General features: G+C 37.3%; 3 protein-coding genes across 4 annotated transcripts; 2 read left to right on the top strand and 1 right to left on the bottom strand.

Moving 5' to 3' along the window:
• The first annotated feature begins 31 nt into the window (after nucleotides 1-31).
• On the top strand, nucleotides 32-2,724 carry ndufaf2 (NADH:ubiquinone oxidoreductase complex assembly factor 2). Its single transcript, XM_052094345.1, has 4 exons — nucleotides 32-226; nucleotides 1,959-2,048; nucleotides 2,282-2,322; nucleotides 2,479-2,724. The coding sequence occupies exons 1-4, from the start codon at nucleotides 112-114 to the stop codon at nucleotides 2,722-2,724; spliced, it is 492 nt and encodes a 163-aa protein (XP_051950305.1). The 5' UTR covers nucleotides 32-111.
• Nucleotides 2,725-3,521: 797 nt separating this feature from the next.
• Nucleotides 3,522-4,471, bottom strand: smim15 (small integral membrane protein 15). The gene is made up of 2 exons (XM_052094348.1): nucleotides 4,400-4,471; nucleotides 3,522-3,778 (listed from the first exon to the last, which is right to left on the bottom strand). Exon 2 carries the CDS (start codon nucleotides 3,748-3,750, stop codon nucleotides 3,523-3,525), a length of 228 nt encoding a protein of 75 aa, XP_051950308.1. The 5' UTR covers nucleotides 3,751-3,778; nucleotides 4,400-4,471; the 3' UTR covers nucleotide 3,522.
• A 2,457-nt stretch (nucleotides 4,472-6,928) lies between these two features.
• depdc1a (DEP domain containing 1a) lies at nucleotides 6,929-19,442 on the top strand. 2 transcript variants are annotated; one of them, XM_052094328.1, is made up of 12 exons: nucleotides 6,929-7,166; nucleotides 7,715-7,980; nucleotides 8,064-8,196; nucleotides 8,286-8,407; nucleotides 9,762-9,892; nucleotides 9,973-10,020; nucleotides 11,690-11,827; nucleotides 12,565-13,461; nucleotides 14,428-14,600; nucleotides 14,815-14,988; nucleotides 18,004-18,183; nucleotides 18,396-19,442. In XM_052094328.1, exons 1-12 carry the CDS (start codon nucleotides 7,119-7,121, stop codon nucleotides 18,537-18,539), a joined length of 2,454 nt encoding a protein of 817 aa, XP_051950288.1. In that variant the 5' UTR covers nucleotides 6,929-7,118; the 3' UTR covers nucleotides 18,540-19,442. The 2 variants fall into 2 exon arrangements, with proteins under 2 accessions (XP_051950288.1, XP_051950289.1); XM_052094329.1 differs by lacking the exons at nucleotides 14,815-14,988; nucleotides 18,004-18,183; nucleotides 18,396-19,442 and having other exon boundaries at nucleotides 12,565-14,558.
• Nucleotides 19,443-22,328: the final 2,886 nt, after the last annotated feature.

Genomic DNA, 22,328 nt, shown 5'->3' on the forward strand with positions numbered 1-22,328 from the left:
AGCATTATTTCACCATAATTGTGTAACCAACCCTACGACGCACTGTGTGTCACAGGCTGAATGTTCATGCGTGCAGTTTATTGACAGATATTTCCCATAAAACCTGTAGTGATGAGCCGTCTTAGTTCTCTGCTGCGAAGGACATTTGGAGGGGTAAAAGAGCATGTCGGTACAGATCATTTTGGAAATAAATATTACAACGTACCCGAGCAGAAGACATGGACAGGTAGGTCATGTGTGGGTCTTTGAAAAGTAACTGTATTTACCTGTTTATTATTATTTATTTATTCAAAAACAGCCAACTTGAATCCTGTTTTTTTTTTTATGAAAGAGTGTGAGCTCTTAATACTTGAGTGATTATGTTCGGTACGTTAAGTTGTTAATGAATAGATATTTATACAGTATTGTACATTAAAGCAATATTCCAGGTTCAATACTTAGGCTCAATCGACGGCATGTGGCACAATGTTGATTACCACAAAAAATAATTTCGTCTCGTCCCTCATTTTCTTTAAAAAAGCACAAATCTGGGTTAAAGTGAGCAATACGTTTAAAATGGGTACTGCAGTCCAAATTCAAAATATTGGAGAGAGTTGTCTCCCCCGACCTATTGTTGGACCTCTCCTCCCCAGACTCCAAGTTCAGGCGAGTTGCCAGGTTGAGGACACGCAACAGGAATTTGCAGTGTAAGGCTAATGATGAGCCTTAAGTTGGTCAGCTAATGTATACGTTTGCAATGTTATTATAGTTTGCAAACGATAAACCAGCTAATGTGGATTTTTTTATAACTTTGTCAATATTAGCTAGATGTATTGCTGGCTTCCATGGCAGCAGCGCGCTGTGCTTGTTTCAAATCTGGCAACCCGGGGTTGGGAAATGGAACACACAGGCCAAAACACAAACAGAAATTCCGGCCCGGAACGGACATTTAAAAGAAGAATATACTGGCTGTAGCATTGTTTTTGGTGAAGCCAGTATTCAAACTTGGCATGTTTCCTAAATCTGTGATAACATATTATAATTTTATGATTTAGTACAGTAAATATATTATATTGCACCTTTATAAGACTGTTTCGAAAGTATTGCCATAAAATGTAAACAATAGGTATGTTAACATGATTTTAGTGTGATAAAATAGCATGCTAGCCTTTTCTGTGTAAAGTTATATCCAATTTTACAACTTAAACCCCTGAAACAACCATTTAAACAACTTTACAGCTCAATTAACACAAGAGTTTTCACAAAGTAATTAATGTAAGTGCTTTCATAAATGAAAAGCTTCACATTTCAGTGTGTAAATTCTCCAAAAATGTGCACTATTCACTTCCATTGTAAGTGCCTCAATTATTACTTGGTAAGTTGTGTGTGGATCACGTAGAGTAGCATGAACTCCACATGCAGTAAGTCTCTGAGATGTCATGCACAGCGAGCCACGTGATAAGATGTGTGGACTGACTATCTGAGAAGTGGAGGCAACTGAGACTTGTCCTCTGCCACCTGGATTGAGGTGAGTAACCGTGCCACCACGAGGACCGAGTAAGTAGTGGGAATTGGGCAAGCCAAATTGGAGAGAAATGGTGATACATTTTAGTTTTTTTTTTAAATCAGAAAGATTCTAAATACATTTTTGTTGTAAGCAACATTGTGCCACAAATGCTGTTGACTGAGCTTAACTTGTATTGAACCTGCAGTATTACATTAAGACAACATTTTCTACCAATAAAGAAAGTGTATTAGCTGAATAACTTAAACAGGTTTTTAATAGGCTTAAAGATCAGGGTCATGCTCATGATTAGGTCCGCTGTAGCCATTCTGTACACTAAATACTTCCTGTTATACTTTTTTATTTTTTAACTTACAGATTACTTCTGTTTCTTTTTAAATCAATTAAATTGTATAAACAAATAGCCTATTCCAGTATATTTGGCTTATAACTCATTCCTCCTTTTCTTCTTCAGGACGGGTTATGCGGCCCAGGCGCCTGATGGAAGCAGCCAATCCAAAAGAGTTTGAGTATTTAGAAGGAAGCATTCCCTCCGAATGGGATGGTAATAGAGAGAACATTCATTCATTCATTTGAATGTGAACCAAATCCATTTTATGATAATGTAATATTTAAATCCTGACTCATTCCAGAGTGCCATTTATGAGAGAATTGGACCTCAGCAATCGAGCCATTTGACACAAGCCATTTAGAAATGTTCTAATTATCTTTAAGATCTTAATGTTTTCATTCTGTGTACCTACTATTACTAACATATCAACGTCATTTTTCTATTAGCTTGGATCAGAGGCAGGCGGAAGCAGCCACCCACTACAGAGGTATTTTCTTTGTTATTAATATCTAAATCTGTGTATGAATGGAGCAAAGAACTTTTTTACATTTACTTTTTAATAAATCTGAATGGCTTTTATGACTGAATCAGATGCATTATAGCATTGTGTCTTTTTAACACACTTGTCTTTTGCCCTCTATAGGAGTTGCAAATTAATGTACACTACAGGGAGCAGATCAAAGTCAAAGCTGTTGAAGCAGAGGAGAGGGATAAAGCCCTGCAGGCCAAAGAGTATGAAGAAGGATTGGTGGCCCAACCTGTTCAAATACAAACTAAAGGTCATGCTTCTGCCACCCAGTTTGGACAGCCAGAAGTCAGTGAGGACCCCATAAGCACCGCAAACTCATTCCAGCCTGGGTCCTGGGGACCTCCAGGAGCCAAAAAATAGAATTATTAGAAGCCTATTTTGCCATCTTCAGGTCAAACTGCAGTTCAAGTGTTGGTGGTTGTACTGGTTTTGGTTGCATCTCAGCACTGATTAATTCGCTTTTTAGTAGATGTAAGTAATAAGTAGTATGTTATTATATAAAACTGGTTAAGAACCTTGCTAAATCAGGCTGTTGATTTTCTGAGACCTCTCCTCTTCAGAAATGTTTCAAAATCACTAACTCTTGCTGTAGAATAATTATGCATTTGATTGACTTGAAATACCATTACAAAAGCACTAAAGTGGAGTAATGTCTGCTTATACTGGGCAGTCACAGCTACTGAATCAGTTGAAACTGGTGTAAAACATTGTGTTACAGATTTATTTTTGCACTTTATGTATAAAGTGTGTAAATAAAAGTTGAGTGTGAATCTTTAACTTAAGTGTTTCATGGAATGAATCCCCAATTTTATTATAAAAACACAATTAAGTGTTTTGTGGATTACTTGGAAATGAGAAAGAAAAACAAACCCATTTAAAAAAAAAAAGGAATGCAAAGTACTGCACAAGAGTGTTTAGCACAACAATGCAGTGCATTTTCAATTCCATTGATAATATTCTGTTAAAAAAAAAATAAAAGTACTGCAGTCCTCCAATTGAGAATAATCAACCAGCCCCTTTCTAAAAGCTTAGTAAGGCCTCCTTTATGCCCAACTTTTCTCCAGGTCCCATAGGAACTGTCCTGGGTTATGAGAGTCGTCGATACAGGAGCCATTTGTAAGGAGATTGGACAACTAATGTGACTCCTTGCCATCCAGCTTAATCCTTCTTGGCTCTCTTCGCTTTTGCGATGTTCTCTTGTCGCTTCTGTTTTTTCTTCTGCTCACGGTCCTTGGCCTCTATCATCTTGGCGAGTTTCCAGGACAAAAGGGCACTGGCGATAAATAGAGGTGTCAAAGCCAGGATAACTGTGGTGAGAAAGCCATACGGGTCTTTGGCTGCCCACTCTACCACGTATTCTGCCCACGCTTTGATATCAATCATCATAGTCTGACTCTGTCTTCAGCACCAGATGCTAGGAAGAGAGAGAGCAGACATTTGTGAAATCAATTACATCACCGGGGACGTCACAAAGAATATCCTGATATGCATTTACAGTTATGACAGATGGCAATTATCTGTTAAGACAGATATAATTTAAGCATTCAACAACTTTTAATTATCCATATAAGGAGTTAAGGATAATAAAAGCCTAAAACTGTAACTAGCCTATGCAATTGTATGTTATAACATTTAACAAACCATTTTCCAATATTTACAATGTAAATCATGTGATTATGAGTCAGTAATGCTGCAATTTTCCATTTACCTAACAGGCTGATTCCACTGCTAGCTAGCTAGTTTAGCATGCAATAAACATTCTAGAATATTTGTTAACGTTTATGAATTAATCATACTGTAAAATTAATATCATATTAATCACTTATTTGATATAATGGTACGTTAAAGCAGAAACATACTCTAAACCACGCTTGATATAAGCAGTATCAACATAAATAAGCTAGCAACACAAAGCTTTTTAGCCGCCCCTCACTATCACCAAAATGAAAGAGAATCGTTTTATCGTTACTTTGTGTAGATATCAGTATATGAAGCATGGTAGTCAATGTGAATTTGAACAAAGACGATCACCCACCAGATAAAACGTTTCTAGTCGGTAACTGTCGACCGAAACATAAAACAATAATAATACAAGCGGAAGAGAAACTCTTAAATTGTATTTGTAGTGCAGTATGGGAATTGTAGTCATTTCCCATCCCTTCCACTTGGAAGAGGAAAACGTATTTATTTATTTACTTTGCAAAAACACAGACAGAAAAAGCTACATACGAACATACAATATTCACCTTATGCACAAGATAAACTAGCCCAAAGACGTCTTCAAAATGTTGTCTCTGAACTTCCGTTCTAGCGGTCCTACAAAGATATCGTGTTCATGTCAAAGTGTTATTAGCTTGCGAAGTGGGTATACAGGTTATATGTAAGGTAAACTAATTAGACTTGTCAAAAGCTATCATTAGTATTTTAAAGTGTTCAGGGGATGTCATAACAACTGGAAGCGGAGTGGGGAGATTTTAAAACAAGAGTACTTCATTAACACGATCCTACAATCATGCTGTGTCACGAGACTCCAAGAGACAACACAACATCATTAAAAATATATCTGTAGGACACCTCTGGCCCTCTTTTCATGTCATTCACTCATTTGTGTTATAGTTAAGGTGAGCAGATTTTGTGAGTGTTAAACAAGGAAAGAGGAAGGGGTGCCACTACACACACGCAAAAGTGTATGTTTTATTTTATATTCCATTTACAACCATTTTAATCACATTTATAGCCTCTAAAAAATAGAGTGAGAAATACATTTTAAAAAGTACAATTGTAATTTTCTTTAATGTTATGATTAAGTGTTATGAGAAGTTGTCACTGTTGAAAATTGCATGTCAACTACACATTATAACACAAATTATTAACAAGTTGAAACCTAAAATTTAAGCAGAATTATACATATAACAATTAAACGCTTGTATCATTTAAAAGTGCAGTGTGTCATAGTTCTCTGAATGTGATCTGACAGGACCTGATTCCTCTGCAAGTCTCGTAAAAACTAACATTTAGAATAACAGAAAAAACACCTCACAAGCAGTTTCACTAGTAAAGGGATGCTGTAGACTCACACCATCAACTATTGGTGAAAAAATACTTTCAGTGCTCCCACACGTAACCTGTTTAGATCAACTCAGTAGCTTCAATACAAACAGGAAGTTAGATGACAAAATTCGGAAGAGCGGAGCGTGGAAAGGGGGAGGGGCTGAATAAGGTGAAAAATTATTCATGCAAAAAAAAAAAAAAAATTTAAGTAGTATTATGGATAAAATACAAGTTAAGATCAATCAACAGCATTTGTGGCATAATGTTGATTACCACAAAAATTTATTTTGAATCATCCCTGCTTTTATTTATTTATATATATATAGTGTGTATGAATGGGTGAATGAGTCAACAGTGTAAAGCGCTTTGAATACCGATAAGGTTAAAAAGGCGCTATATAAGTGCAGACCATTTACCATTTATATATATATATATATATATATATATATATATATATATATATATATATATATAAAGAAGAAGCAAAAATCAAGGTTACAATGAGGCACATTTTTGGGGGCCAATTTTTGGAGGGTTTAAAGAAATGTGAAGCTTATAATTTTATAAAAGCAATTCATTCTTCTGTTAAAACTCGTGTATTATTTGAGCTGTAAAGTTGTTTAAGTTGTCGTTATTACAGTAATTATAGGGCTTTAGGGTTTGTTGACATTGCATCATAATGGCAATGAAGTTATAAAATTGGCTATAACTTTGCACAGAAAAGGTAAATAAGCAATTTTATCACACTAAAATCATGTTAACATGCATATTTTTTTATATCCTATATACTTTTGAAACAGTGAATATTTTAATGTTCAAATATTTACTTCCATTGTAAGTGCCTCACTGTAAACCAGATATTTGCTTTTTTAAAGAAAAGGGGGAAGAGTCCAAATACATTTTTGTGGTCATTAATATTATGCCACAAATGCTGTCGATTGATCTTAACTTGCATTGAACACAGAATATTACTTTAAATTATCAAAATTTAAATGCAGATTTTGTTATTTTCCTCTTTCTTATTTAAATAAAAAAATATTATTATTTTTTTAACGAAGAGATTTCTTACTGATCAACGTAATCAAATAAGGCCAGGTTTAATCCACAAAACCTTGACTTTGTAAAAAATTTCCAAGAAGAGATAACAATTTTAAGTATTGTCAATTCTGGGAAAGGTAAAGCCTGTGCAATCTAAGAACAAGATCATAATTTGATAATTATGGAAGTTATTTTATGAAATGCGGAAAAGGAAAGCTGCACATGAATGCACGTTTTGCAAAACCAACAAAAAAATAACAGACTTTTCTTAAAATTGGTGTGCAGATTTGATACTCATATGTATGTATCTGATTTGAAGTGTAGATTATTCAGACCATTATTTTGGTCTCCAAACTCTGTCACCAAAAAGCAACCAATGGCTGTCTTGCTATCAATCATGTGACAAAACAAGCCACCCAATCACAAACTTCGGAGACGTTGCATCGTAATTTCAAACTAGTGTGTGAACAGAGTTCACCGAAGATTTCTTGGATTGTCTGTTTACGCAGTCAGTGGCCAGCCAATGTTTAGCGACTATTTATTTTTTATATTTAGAAGTCGTATTAAGCATAGCGTACGAATGACTTGTATAAATCAGTGAACTCTTGATTGTGAGTATAATGAAAACAGCTGCATAGGTGTTGGATACATCCGTGATCTTTTCAATGAGTTCTCACATCGTCACTCCAGGTCCATACAGGGCCACTAAACTGGTAAGCCTTCCCTACTTTATTTGATCAAATCTTTACAAGATGAATCGCCCACGTGTCATTTGTTAATGCATACATATTTTAGCTGTTCATTTCAGTGTAAAACAGTTTGAGTTTCTACTGTAATTAGATAAGTGCTCTACAAAGTTTATTATTGTGAAACGTTTTGTGTGTAACACAACTATGGTCATTGAAAAGAGGACTTTAAAATTGTGATTTTGAAAGAAAATTAAAATAATAATCCATATTCAATAATCCAAAAAGTCATGGACATTTCCACAGTTTTTCTGGTTATTTAAAATGTTTAAATATCTAATAAATTGCTCTTTTTGTCTACTGAAGAATGTTTGTCAGTGTAGCAGTAGGACTGTTCTCTCTGTCTGGCTCAATAGTCTGTATTTTTTTCAAATCGCTTGAAAAATCTTTAAATACAATTAACAAATCAACAGAAATTATACACCTGCTGTGACTCTCGTGAGTTTTTATCCCTGCTTTTGGTTTTGAGTAGTGATGGCAACCTCTTCATGTGGCATTATCTCTTTATTTTCCAGTGGAATGAAATTACTAAGCTATTCCGGGCAGGGATGCCCTTAAAAAAGCACCGGCAGCACTTCAGGGTTTACACAAACTGTTTTACCGCATCAGCAGCTGTGGATTGGTTACACGAACTCCTGAAGAACAACAGCAACTTTGGACCCGAGGTCACAAGACAGCAGACTGTCCAGCTGCTGAAAAAGTTCTTGAAGAATCATGTTATTGAGGATGTAAAAGGTAGATGGGGCATGGAAGACGTGGAAGACAACAGCCATCTATACAGGTATGGAAAGGATGGATGTTTTAGGAAGGGTTGTGAAAAGGCTTTATTGGAAGAGATATGTTATCTTGTTAAAACTGTTGCAGGTTTCCATCAACATCTCCACTGAAGCCCATTCCTAATTGCGCCCCTGTTTTGAGGAAGAAGAGCATATCTATGATGGACAAGGAAGGCTTCTTCAAGTTCAGGGGCTCTAAAAAATTCAACAAAGAAATTTTGGTAATTTTTGCTGCTCTTCACCAATTGTGAATGTGAAATTTTAAATCTGTTATTTTGGATTTGTAATGTCACTTTGCTATTTTACACAGGAAAATGTGGATCCAGAAATACAAGAGTCTCCAACAGATTCTGCCTTGGGTGAGCCCGAGCACTGCAGAGAGCTCACAGAGGAGGACATTCAAGTGATCTGGAAGAATGTGACACTTACACAGTAAGTCTTCCTCCTCCCCCACACCATCTGTCGTCTGTGCTTAAGTTTGCATGCGCTGAAATACTCCGCTTTGCACGGAAAGTGCATTCTGTTTGCGGTCCTTTACAAAAAGTACAGTGGTGTTCATGGCATTCAAAGAATAACATGCTAGTATCATGGTACATGTACAAAGAAACCTTGTTGCTTTTTTAATTAAGGTCACTAGGCAAAACTGATCATGCTTGACAAGAAAGATAGTTTAGAGGCTATAAACACTAAATCACTCATATGTCTTTTATTGCCTTACATGGGTCTAACTGTTTGCAATGGAGTGTGTCTGAGGGACACAGATGATTGTCTAAAGCTTTTACAGTGGCGTACCCCTTCAAACATCCAACATCCTTTAGTGTACCCCCTCTCTAATGCATAGATAAAATTCACACAAGGTCATTTGAAAATATGTCTGTTTAACACAATTATATTTATAAAACAACTCACTTATATTAAACATGTTATTAATATATGAATACATATTGAATAAATGGCTTACCGATTGAGATGGGAATGCTAGATATGATATAACTGCATAACTTAAACTCCCCCCTCATCACATTGCGGTTTGCAAGAATAGTGTTCGGTTCTGTGCCTGGAATTGCACATCATTGTAGGTGCGGCATTATCGGCAAAATTCGAGCATTGCGGGTAAGTATGCAATTGCGTGGTCAGCTCAAGGTGCTTTTTCAAGGTTGAGCTCATCAACAATGTAAAAACAGGTCTCTAGCGAGCAAATCTTAGTGTAAATTACTGCATGTGAATGTGGACATTTATTTGGTGATGCTGAATGTCTGACACCTGTCATCAAAGCTTTTGAACCTATACCATCAGTCTCAAAACTCCCTATGCATTTAACCTTAAATACAAATGACATTTTAAACTGCAAAAAAACTAAACTAAAATCGTGGACGACTGACATGTGCGAGTCTGGTAAAACAGTGAATTATTTTACCTGCTATGACTAAGTTATGTCACCTAGCGCTGGGCTGGTGAAAAAAGATACTTGTATGACGCACGAGTAGATGCATTTTTTTAACCGCAAAAGATCGTTGCATATTTTTCTGACCTATATGACACAACCATTTTGGTGTTTCTACTCTAGAGGGCACACACAATCATTTTAGCCATTGAGAAATACATGAACTGGGTTTGAATGTTATTTTAGACTGTGATGAAATTGAAAGAACGGTAAATCTCTGAATGTTCTTCACGTACCCACATTGTCACCTCACGTACCCCAAACACTGGTCTAAAGGGGACAAGTTGAAACCATGTTCCTCATGATGTTTTACATGAATCTGATTATATTTTGATTGGTCAGTTTGCAGAAGCTGTTGGGAACAGGGTCTCTTGATGATGTTTTGGATCCAGCCCAAGTAAATCCTCAGTTTATTGTATATAATATGACCAAAGTCAATAAACATGGAGTTGTTTCATTGGAGGACAAGACAGGTAGGGTGCATATACATTTGTATCTATTTAGTTGATGGTCAACATCACATTTTGATTTTGAATTTTATTTCCCTACACAGAGGACTTGCCACACTGGGTTTTGTCTGCCATGAAGTGTCTAGCAAATTGTAAGTTTAAACTGTGTATTATTTGTTGCTAAATAATTTGGATTCAACTTTATTTAATTTGATTCAATTGATGATTCAATTTAATTGCATTATAGTGTTATGCTTATTTCTATAATTTATTTTCCCCAATTTGGAATGCCCAATTCCCACTAATTAGTAGGTCCTCGTGGTGGCACGGTTTCTCACCTTAATCCATGTGGCGGAGGACAAGTCTCAGTTGTCTCCTCTTCTGAGGAGACAACTCTTCCAATCCGTGCATTTTATCACATCGCGGAGACTCACGGCATGTGGAGGCTAATGCTATTCTCTGCAATCCATGCACAATTTACCACGCCCCCCACTGAGAGCGAGATCCAAACTCGCAACTCCAGGGGTGGTAGTCAGCATCAATACTTGCTGAGCTACCCAGGCCCGGTTATGCTTATTTCTAATATATATTTTTTGGTAGAATAAATTAATTATGGCTCTGTAACGAGTCATTGTGAAGGAGAAATGTGAGGTGCTGAGTGTGTGACTTGTGTGTAACAAGGAATAGACATTATTTTGAAAGTGTTTTAGAAAGTAACGTAAAAGTAAAGTAATGAGTAATATAATTACGATTCCAATGAAATACTTAGTAAAGTAATCTGATTACTATTTTAAAGAATTTTCCCAACACTGAATATAAATAGATAAATAAACAAACAACATTAAAATGCAATCATTTACAACAATTACAATCAAAAGATTCTAGTACCTTTGACTTAAGAATCATTCTATTATTTACTTCAAATTTTGCAGAAACCTAAAGAAAACTACAAGAAGTAAATGTAGTATTACTGTAGTAGGCTACCCTTAAAGAAATAGTTCACCCAAAAATGAAAGTTTTCTCATCATTTACTCCCCCTCATGCAATCCCAGATGTGTATAACTTTCTTATGCTGAACACAAAGATTTTTAGAACTTCTCGCTCTGTTGGTCCATACAATGTAAGTGAATGGTGATCAAAACTTTGAAGCTCCAAAAAGCACATTAAGACAGCACAAAAGTAATCCATATGACTGCAGTGATTCATTCTGGTTTTTTGAAGCGATTCCATAGATTTTGGGTGAGAACAGACCAAAATATAGCTCCTTTTTCATTATAAATCTGGCCATTGCCGTCTCTAGGCACGATCATGGTTTCTATTTCGATTACCGTTCCTAGTGTTTGACTTATGTGCAGAGTGCTAGGAAGTGTAATCAAGCATGAAATCATGATTTCCAAGGAGACTGCTGATGTCAAGGTTTATGGTGAAAAAGGAGATATAAATTGGTCTGTTCTCACCCAAAACCAAATGTATCTCTTCAGAAGACATGGATTAAATCACTAGTCTTACGGATTACCTTTATGCTGCCTTTATGTGCTTTTTGGTGCTTCAAAATTTTGGTCACTATTCCCTTGCCTTGTGAGGACCTACAGAGCTGAGTTATTCACCTACAAATGTCGTTTGTCTTCTGCAGAAGAAAGAAAGTCATGCACATGAGGCATGAGTGTGAGTGAAATATGATACATTTTTTGGATGAACTATTCCTTTAAGTGGCAACACGTGTCGAGATGGTTTTGGTGCTTTTCATGACAGTTTAATTTTAATGAGAAACTGTTTGCAATTTCAATAATTTTGAAATGTTTTATTTTTCTAACCTTTAAGGGCCAAAGTACGATTCAAACCAGCCATCTTACCCAGGCTTTGAACGGGACGTGTTTAAAACAGTGTCCGACTATTTCTACAGTCTTTCTCAGCCACTTCTTACATATCAGTACTATGAACTGTTTGTCAACATCCTGGGTATGTATTCAATGCAAGTCTGTTTGACTGATTGTCTCGATACAAAGGCACGCTCTTTATGTTTAAGTCTCATTAGAACTGAAAAGATGTTTGTCTTGAATATTAAATTAAGAAATGTCATATCAGGTTTATTCATGTGTCATTTCATGTGTTATCTGTTATATAATCACCCAGAAACTGAAATGTAGATAAATGGGTGAAACATATATCAGTGTTCAAGTTTGTGAACCGTCGTTCAATGTTTGTCTTCATACATGCATACCTGATTCTTTTAACTAATGACTGAAAAAAAGATGTAACTTCTCTTGATAATTGTTTTCAGGAATTAAAATTAAAGGTTTAGTTCACCCAAAAAATTACATTCTCTCATAATTTATTCACCCTTATGGTGTAAAAAAAATCAGTACATCCTGTCACCATACACTTTCATTGCAATTTGTTCTATACAGTGCAAGTGTATAGTGACTATTCCGCCTAATATCTCTTTGTGTGTGTAACATAAGGATAATAAATGATGACAGAATTTTCATTTTTGGGCAAACTATCCCTTGGGGGTGTGGGTGTACTTACCATGGTACTTGGTTTGAACAAACGGTTGAATTACAGAAGGTTGTTTGTACTGACCGCACTGCTTTTTGTGATGTCATACAATGTAAGAGACTAACCCTGTTCCATGTCTTGAGTGTCTTTGCTTGCCTTTTTTGTTGTTTATGTTCTGTTGTCTGGTCCTTTGCTAGTTATTTGTGGCTACATCACGACTCCTAAAACTCAATGTGGAAAACGCAAAAACCAGGAGGAACCAAACTACCCACAGCCAGCCAAAGCCCCACATCTGAACGCTGTTAACCTGTTCAAATCAACCGAATGCCTGCTGATGAGCTTAATAAGAAAGGAGGCCTTTGATGAAACCGAATCACCCATGAAGGAAGTTTTCAGCTCTAAAGAACAGTCTAAATTAGAAACTCTTGGAGCACAGCAGCCTGTTTGTAGAAGCAGAAGGGCTAGTGCTGGAGATGGACTAGAAGGTAGTTATCTGGAAGCCCCAGTTGATAGGCATCGGCCCAGAAGTTGCTCTCTGGAGAGAATCATAGATAAATCAGTGGATTCTTGTTCAAATTGCAAACTTTTCCAATCATCTGAAAGTCTACGGTCCTGCGGCAGCGATAAATCAACATCCCAGACAGATTTTGTAGTAGACACAAACCTCCAGGTTTCCTCAATGTTCATAAACTCCTGTCCAGGTGTGTCTGATCCAAAGTTCCAAAATGTTAAAACTTCTAACAACAACAACACATGCCTCCAACTCCCTTCAGATCTTCACCGAACCAACCAGAGACCCAGCAGGGCCCGGCCCAGAAGCATTGGTAACTTATTTGACATAGAGGAGAACAGAGAAATGTCTGCTAGCAGCTATAGCATTCACGCTCCTGTGGCTGAAATTACCATGAGACCAGACTGTTCCTCCAGCATTGACCTTAGAGCTCCTGGTTTGGTCAGGTTGCATGGAAGCTGCATGGATGTTAGGGCTGGTCCGAGCATTAGCAGACGCTGTCAAAGCTCCATGGACCTGAGCAAACCTGCACCCGCTCGGCCCTCTTTGGCCCCATTAGCACGCCGCCTGAGTCCTGAGCAAAGTAAGAGCATGCATATGTGAAAAACCCATTTAAACCATGAGGATGAGCTTAATGTTAAGGTTTGTTGCATGTGCATGTGTGTCTTCTGTGGCTGCCAACTAACAGTAATTCTTAAAGCTAACTAATACTATGACATAATTTGGGAATGGTTTAACTCAACCCAGCTAATTTTTGAATGAATAGTCCCTGCAATATTGTGTGGCTTTTAGTATGGTACGTACATCTTCCAATTAACCTGTTGTACATAAGGTTTCTTCGATTGTAGTTTTAGCATTTTTGCCGATTAGCTATTTTATTAAGAACCTGTAGTTTTCTTGATTGAATTCCCTGTGTGAGTTATTTGCTTATTAGGGGTTCACTTGGATATGGAAATATCAGTACAATGTTTAAAATTTTATGATTTTACAGGCCTGGCAAAGTTGTGGAATTTACAAAAATCTGGATTTAATTAAAATTGTTGTTCCAAACTTATATGACATTCTTTCCTAGGTGAAACACAAAAGCAGATGTTAGGTCAAATTTATTCTCAGTCACCATTCACTTTCATTGCATCTTTTTTCCATAAAAGGAAAGTGAGTGGTGACTGGCTGTCATTCTGTCCATATTTTTTTGTGTTCCATGGAAGAAAGTCATATGGGTTTGGAACAACATGTGTGTGAGTAAAATAATTTTCCCTTTAAATTTATAGTGGATATATTCAATTTTGAGAAATTATGAGTGCAATGCTTATAAAATGATTTGTAAAATCCTTATCCAATCATCATGAACGGATGGAAAAGTCATGGAAATTCATTGGTCAAAAGGTGTGGGAACCCTGATGAACTGTATGTGCATTTATCATTAGCACTGTTTACATACATTTTAACATTATGTGTGTTCAGTATGGTTGTGTTCTTTGGTAAGTTCTCTGCTTTGTTTTCGGTTAATGTCAGTGGTTTACATGTGGGTCACATCACAACGTTCCAGGTCTGTTGCAGCCATCATTGGAGCGGGTGGCCATTGAGGCCCTGCAGCTCTGCACATTACTCCTGCCGCCCGCCAGTCGACGCAAACTGCAGTTACTCCTCCGAATGATCTCACGGATGAGCCAAAACGTGGACATGCCACGACTGCATGACATCATCGGAACTCGTACTATGGTCAGGAAAAGCTCAACAGACTTTATAGATCTTGTTTCTTTTTAAAAGATTAGAATATTGTTCATTATAGACTTGTTTATACATTTATTTTTATATATCTTACAGATTGCACAAGAAGGAATAAATTCAATCTTTGTTATATATTTTTTTTTTAAGAGACCACTTGGTCACAGACCTGATAATAAGCTGTTCTACTTTTATGTCGTTTGTACAGTTGGTTCAGACATTCTCTAGGTGTGTCTTGAGTTGTGAGTTGGTGGATGATCTGGATGAGCTCTTGGCTACAAGGCTTCTTTCATTTCTCATGGATCATCATCAGGATGTCCTGCAGGTTCCGGTGTACCTGCACAATGCTGTGGAAGATCACATCAGCTATCTCAAATCACTGGTGAGCCCTGATAAACTGCAACTGTTATAACACAGATAACATGGGCATCACTCACACTAAACATTGACAACAGGACCTGTTTTTACGTTTTACTTTAGTTGTCTGATGTATAAACTGTTATATTTTATATTAAGTATATTTTAAATGTATTTTTATGAATTACAAATTTTTCAACTATTTGAGGTTTTCATTTAGCAAATTATGTCAAATGCTTATGAAAGAGATAATAAAATCAGCTGCTCGGGTGGAGTCCGGAAGGTCGTTCCACCAGTGAGGAACGGTGAAAGTGATAGTCCACGAAAGCAATTTTGACCAGTGGCTGTTATGTAAGCGAGCATCAATACCTTGAACTTGACACGAGAAAACATTGGCAGCAGTGCAGTTTGATGGAAAAAAATGTATGGCTTGTTGAAAGCCAAACATGCTGCCACATTCTGGATTAATTGCAGAGGTCTATCTGTACATGCAGGAAGTCCTGCCAGAAGAGCATTGAAGTATTCCAGTCTAGATATGACAAGAAGTTATGTAGCATGCTCAGAAATGAAAGATCTGATCTGTCTAATGTTGTAATGTCTGCATGATCGGGCTGTCTTTGCAATGTGGCCTGTGAAGTTCAATTTATGGTCAAACACAACCTCAAGATCTTTGGCTGTCCTGGACTGTGCAATTGTTGGCGCTTCTATCTGAACGGTGAAGTTATGTTTTATAGCCGGGTTTGCTGGAACAACAAGATGTTCCATCTTTGCTAGGTTGAGTTGGAGGTGGTGTTTTTTTCATCCAGCACGAGAGGTCTGCCAGGCAGGCTGAGATCCGTGCAGCTACCGTGGGGTCTTCAGGCTGGAATGAGAGGTATTGTTGTGTGTCATCGGTAAAGCAAGGAAAAGCCTTGTGCCTGAATGACAGTTGTTCTGGGAGAGAAATTAGGAGACCTAGCTCAATACGACTCATTCAAGTGTTTTCAAGTGACTCATTCAAGCGGAGGAGAGAGACTGGTCTGTAATTTTCTTAGAGTGCACAGTTTAGTGTGGGTTTTTTAAGCAGTGGGGTTACTTGAGCCAGATTAAATGTAGTGAGAAAGGTACCAGTGAGGAGAGAAGTGTTAATGTGTGTGTAATGATGGTAGGATAGAAAGAGAACTGGCTTGGAGGAGATAGGATGGAATGTGGCAGGAAAGGAATAGATTAAAGACCTCAGCCTCCAGATAGTGCAGAAAAAGAGGGGAGGGGTGGGTTGTGTGTTGGTGATGGTTTTCTGTGGGTTTCTGGTGTGGAGAATCGACTACTGATGTTTGTTATTTTGTCTATGAAAAAAGTGGCAAAATCATCAGCTGTTCGAGTGGATGTGGGAAAGGGAGGACAGAGGAGAGATATGAAGATTTTGAAGAGCATGCAAGTGCTGTTGATTTTGTTTTGAGTATGATGTTTTAGCAGTGGAGATGTTAACAGAGAATGAAGAGAGCAATGACTGATACTTGCTTAGGTCAGCTGGGTCTTTATATTTGCGGCATTGTCTTTCAGCAGCCCTAAGTTTGGAACGATGTTCACAAAGAACATCAGACAGCCAGGGGTTTGGAGGTGTGGTATGGTGCTGGCCTGGAGGAGAGGGGACAGATATTGTCCAGAGTCGACAAGATGTTAAAGTGCCGCATAGCGTTAGTAGCATCATTGACATCAAGTGAGGAGTTATTAAAGGAGGGAAGAGTGGATGAGGCCATAGAGGAGAGATAGGTGAGAAGGAGAGTGGAGATTACATCAAATTACACTTGATGAGGAGTGTGTTACAGGCAAGGTGGCAGATATATGTTAAACCTAAAGAAGAAATGATCGGAAGTGTGTAGTGGAGTAACAATTTGTCTAGGTGAATGTTAAAATCACAGAGGACCACAAGTATGCTGCCATCTTCAGGGAAGTAGGATACTAGCACATTCATCTGCTCCAAGAAGTTTCCTAGCTGACCTGGGGGACAATGCATAACTACAAAATTTATTTTTACTGGGTGGATGATAGTAATGGTATGTAGTTCAAAAGAGTTATTGTCACACAAAGAGGACAGAGGTGTACATTTCCATGTATTGGACATGAAGCAGACCTGTTCCCCACCCCTACCAATCTGACAGGGAGTGTGGGAGAAAGTTGGTGGAGGGGGCAGAGGGTGTGCCTGTGACCTCTGGTTGAATCCAGGTCTCGGTCAAGGCCAGGATGTTGAGAACTGATTGGCTTGCAATGGCAGAAATTATGTCAGCTTTGAGTACAACTGACTGGCAAGTTCCAAAGACCGATAGAAAGAGAGGTGTGTAGTTTAAGAATTGGGGAAAGTTTGAAAGCACAAGTAATAAGAGCGATACAAAAATGCCTTCTCGTGTCCTTGTTTGGTGGACTCGCAGGTCTTTACACGAGGAGGGCTTCCACGACAGCGCTTTGCCTTGCTTAAGCACTCATGTAATCAGTGTTTGAGTGAAACAGCTAAACACGTTTTTTTTTAATTAGCAATATAAATCCTATAACACGTGGATAGCTCAAACTGATAGCACTTTATGACAGTTCTGTATTAAAAGTGCAATTAATAAACACAAAAATGTTGCACAAATGACTTACTATCAACAGGTACTACTCTAAGCAACACAAAGGATTAAGCACAGAATTGCACACTACTGCAGAACTCCAAGTAACAAAAATGCTTCTTAATTACCATAGAAATAATTTTGACTTGTCCCTCAGTTTGTGAAAACAAAGGAAAATGTGCATGTAATAATGTACTTACAATGGAATTGGTGGAATCTCTAGAATTGGTGCTTTTTAGTATATTCTTTAAAAAAAAAAAATATCCCCGGAACACTTAGACCAGTGATTGTCTTAGTTTAATGAGTTTACCTATCTGATAATTATACGTTTGGAACAAAAATGTGTGCAGTTCTATTGTTGTTGAATCTGAGATTTCCTTATCTGTTGATGCAATGAATGTATTATTTTGAAGATTATTCCACTAGCATTCATTTGCATGTATTTCTGATGCCAGACCACATTCCCAGGCCCTGGTGTTGCAATGCCGACATACTCATTCTGCAGGCAGATCAGCACTCAGGAGTTTGAAGAGCACAAACTCTCTGTGTCTCAGGCTGCTCTCTCTGAACTTCTAGAGAATCTCATCAAGGACAAGAACATGTCTGTGAAAGAGAAGAAAAAGAAGCTCAAACTGGTATTTATTTACTAAGCATCTCACAACTCATACATGTCCTGCTGTAGTTTCTTTTATAACAGCAGAAAAGCATATTATGCATTTAGCTTTTTTGACCCATTCATTGAGAGACTATGGTTCTGCGCTGTTACAAATGAAGTACAAATATGCGTTTAAAATGAGCTAGTGATGTTGATTAAAATTATGTCTGTACTTGTTCCTTTTTGTTTTAGTTTCAGAAGGAATATCCTGATATCTACTTGAGACGTTTTCCCACAACGGAGAGTGAAGCTCAGCTTTTTGCAGATAAACCAAAGATAAAACCGCCAATGCTGTTAGGTATCAAGAGACCCAAAGCATTCAGTATTCGAAACTGAGTAACTCTTTTACGTAGTTTTTTGGGGGTGACGTTTTTGAGTTTAAAGACCCTTTTAGTTTATCTATTGAAGTGAAAGAATGGCAGTAAACTCTTAAACACTGGGGATCACCTCAGTGTAATCTGATCTGTAAATTCAGATGAAGTGTTCAATACAAATGTCTGTGAGTTTTAATGTTATTTATTTAAGGTATGATTTATTGTAAGTTATTGGGAGCTCTCAGTCATTCATAGTGTCATAATGAGTAAAAAGCACAGGCCCATGGAAAATGCAGATTAGTTTGACATGCTGCTTACATGGAGTCCCTTTTTAAACAATTTTTTTAAACAATTGTTATGTTTGTTTTCCATATTATTCTCATTTTGCTGTTTTTATCTTTGTGTGCGCACGCGAGCACGTGTGTGTGTGTGTGTGTGTGTGTGTCTCTCTTCGGTGTTCAGATGCACTAAAAGCGTTTACTCAAACTTGGAATTCTAAAGACATAAATTGATACATAATTGGTTTCTGTGTGACTTGGGAGTTTTAGCCTGTGGGCTATTTTGCACTATTTTTTTTTCCAACTGAAATATGCAAAGTTTATTGTTGTCTTTTCTTAACGTGTATATATTTTCTGTCTAGTTAGTAAAATATCTTTTGATTTACTTGCTTATTGAAATAATTTGTTAGCGATGTTCCTCTTTTATTGGTGTGGATGGATCATCTTGCACTATGCCAGTACTAATTCAGTATCTTGTGTAATAAGAGTGAAAGTCTTTGTTTGATTTAGATTGATTTACCCATACCATCATAAATGGTTATATATTATATTCAGTTAACAGGCATAAGTGAGCCCAATCTATTACATTTTATGTTGTTTTATAACTTTAATTGATCAACCCAAAAACTTGTACTGTTCCTGTTCTATGCAATAAACTGTTTTTAAAATGATTTTTTTAAAGCACTTTCAGTTTTAAGCAGCCAAAAGTACAGTTGTGGACAAAAATAAAGCATTTTCTCTTCTTGAGGTATCACCCTGGGATGCTTTTTAATTGGTATTGAAGGAGTTCCCATCTATATGCTGAACACTCAGTGGCTGCTTTTCTTAATTATTCTTCCAAGTCATCCACTTCAAAAGCATTTTAGTTTTGTAATTAAATTCATATGTTGCTACAATTCTATTTTTGTCTACAAAACTCAAAAATTTAAGCATACGCCTTCAGATCAAAAGGGTTTTAAGATCTTGAGAAACATTTCAGGCTAGTGACCCCAAACATGAAAGGTAGTGTATGTGCGCCGCAATTATTGGCACCCTTTGCCAAGATAACGGCTCAGAGTCTTCTCCTATAATGCCTAATAAGATTGTGGAACACGTGGCAAGTGATCGGAGACCATTCGTCCATACAAAATCTACAGATCCTACATTTCTGAGGTCCACGCTGATGAAGACTTAGTTCAACCCACAGGTTTTCTATGGGGTTCATGTCAGGGGACTGGTATGAACATGGCAGAACCTTAATTCTGTGGTCTGTGAACTATTTTAAGTGTGTTTTGGATCAGTGATGGAAGATCCAACCACTGCCCATTTTATGCTTTCTGGCAGAGGCAGTCAGGTTTAGATTATTTATCTGTTGGTATTTGATAGAGTCCATGATGCCATGTATCAGAACAAGATGTCCAGTACCCACAATATTAAAAATCCACCATATTTCACCGTGGGCATGGGGTACTTTTCTCTATGGCTACCTCTCTGTGTGCGCCATCTCTGGACTTCACTGCCAAATAGCTAAAGTTTTATCTGACCATAGAACCCGGTACCATTTGAAGTTCTAGTTGTGTCTAGCAAACTAAGGAGGAGCTTGAGTTTGTTGTTGGATGAGAGCAGAGACTTTTTCTTGAAAACCTCCCAAACAACTTGTAGTGATGTAGGTGACATCTGATTGTAGTTTTGGAGACTTTCTGACCCCAAGAACCAACTAATTTCTGCAATTCTCCAGCTGTGATCCTTGGAGATTTTTTTGGCCACTCGAATCATCCACCTCACCGTGCGTGGAGACAATATAGACACACATCCTATTCCAGGCCGTTTCATAATTTCTCAACTTCTTAATTATTGCCCTGATGGAAATGGGCAATTTCAGTGTTTTAGCTATTTTCTTATAGCCACTTCCCATTGTGTGAAGCTCAACAACCTTTGGCTGCACATCATAACTTTATTCTTTGGTCTTACCCACTCTGATGGACGTCTAAGGGAATTTGGCCTGTGTGTTACCTCATATATACCCATGTGAAAAAGGAAGTCATGGCTGAACAATTTCATGTTCCTAGTCACCCAGGTGGACTAAAAATGTTAAATATGAATGGAAATATCAGATATATTTTACTCTTAAGAATTTCTAGGGGTGCCAATAATTGTGGCAAACGAGAAAAAGTTGGTTTACAAGAATTAAAGATTAGATTTTTGTGAATATTTTGAAGGAAAAATCAAAAGATTAAAAATAAATAATTTTTTCACAGCCTTCTTTGCTCATATTTACCAAGGGTGCCAATATCTTGGCCACAACTGTATCTGTGCTTGCTAATTAATTCTAAAAAATGTATAAACAAAATGACTTGCCAAGCGCACTGCAGCCTAAACCTTCATCAGTACTCAAAACACATCACCCAAGTCTCTAGTTAAGAATGATAAGGTGCCCTGACCCAGGCAAAAAATGTGTTTGTCATCCGAGGATGGAAAAAAGAGTGTGATTAATGAAGTAGCTTTTCATGCTGCCAAATTTAAATGTTTTTGTTGCGCTAAATACAATAGGCAGCTTTAGTCTTAACTCTTTTTTTTCTCACCCTGTTCTTTAATGTCTTTGTCACTCACATATTTATAGGATTCTTTAACCTTTATTTTGCTTTATCAAGCTGACCAATGTAATCATTGGTTTCAAATGTATTATTAACTTTGGCTATAATGAGAGCTGGAGTGTCTTTCAGAAAGTTAAACATTAGTGAAAATGTTCTTGGTCTGGACACAAAGGGATTTTTGTTACTGAGCCTGTTGATTGGTTGGATTCTGTGGCAGTGCCTGGGAACATACAGTAACAGTTCTCTTCAGTTATTATATGCATTCTACATGGTCAGCCGGTGAATAATGGAACTTTTAAGAATGTTGTATACAACAAAATTTATACTTTTCTATAATCATTCATGTTTTACTTTTGTTATATTTTTTTATTTAAGCACATGGTGAAACTTGTCCATTATTGTGATGTTTTTCAATCTTTAATGCATCTTCAAAATGCCCCCAAAATAAATGTATACAAGAGTGTTGTGTTGATGATGACGTTGCAGTTTTTAATTTTACATAAGTCTAGCCCATTATGCCAAAACATTTGGACATATGCTTTTATTCAAAGTCTTGAACACCCAACTGGTGGCTACTAGAACATCTTTGAGAAATGCGAAGAGTTGGCTAAGCCCATTTCTGCTCAAGTGTCAGGTCCATACCCAGTAATCACTTTATGTGAATCATTTTTATGCTTAAATTTCATGCATATATACACTACAAAAATGGTATGCTGGACATGCAAGCTTCTACTGTGGCTTAGATGCCTCTTAGCCTTCCACATGGGGGGTGTTTCTGATTTATAAATGTTCAGGGACTGAAATTTTGCTTGGTTAAAGTGAAAATTCATTCTCCAGGACAAATCCCTGCTTGGCTCACTGGCAGTCTGCTACGCTTGGGCCCTCGACTCTTTGAGGTTGGAGATTAACCATTTCATCACCTTTTCGATGGCCAGGATCTCGTGCACAAGTTTGACCTAA

This window comes from Xyrauchen texanus, chromosome 27 (genome assembly GCF_025860055.1).
Source record: "Xyrauchen texanus isolate HMW12.3.18 chromosome 27, RBS_HiC_50CHRs, whole genome shotgun sequence".
NCBI classification, from domain to species: Eukaryota; Metazoa; Chordata; class Actinopteri; order Cypriniformes; family Catostomidae; genus Xyrauchen; species Xyrauchen texanus.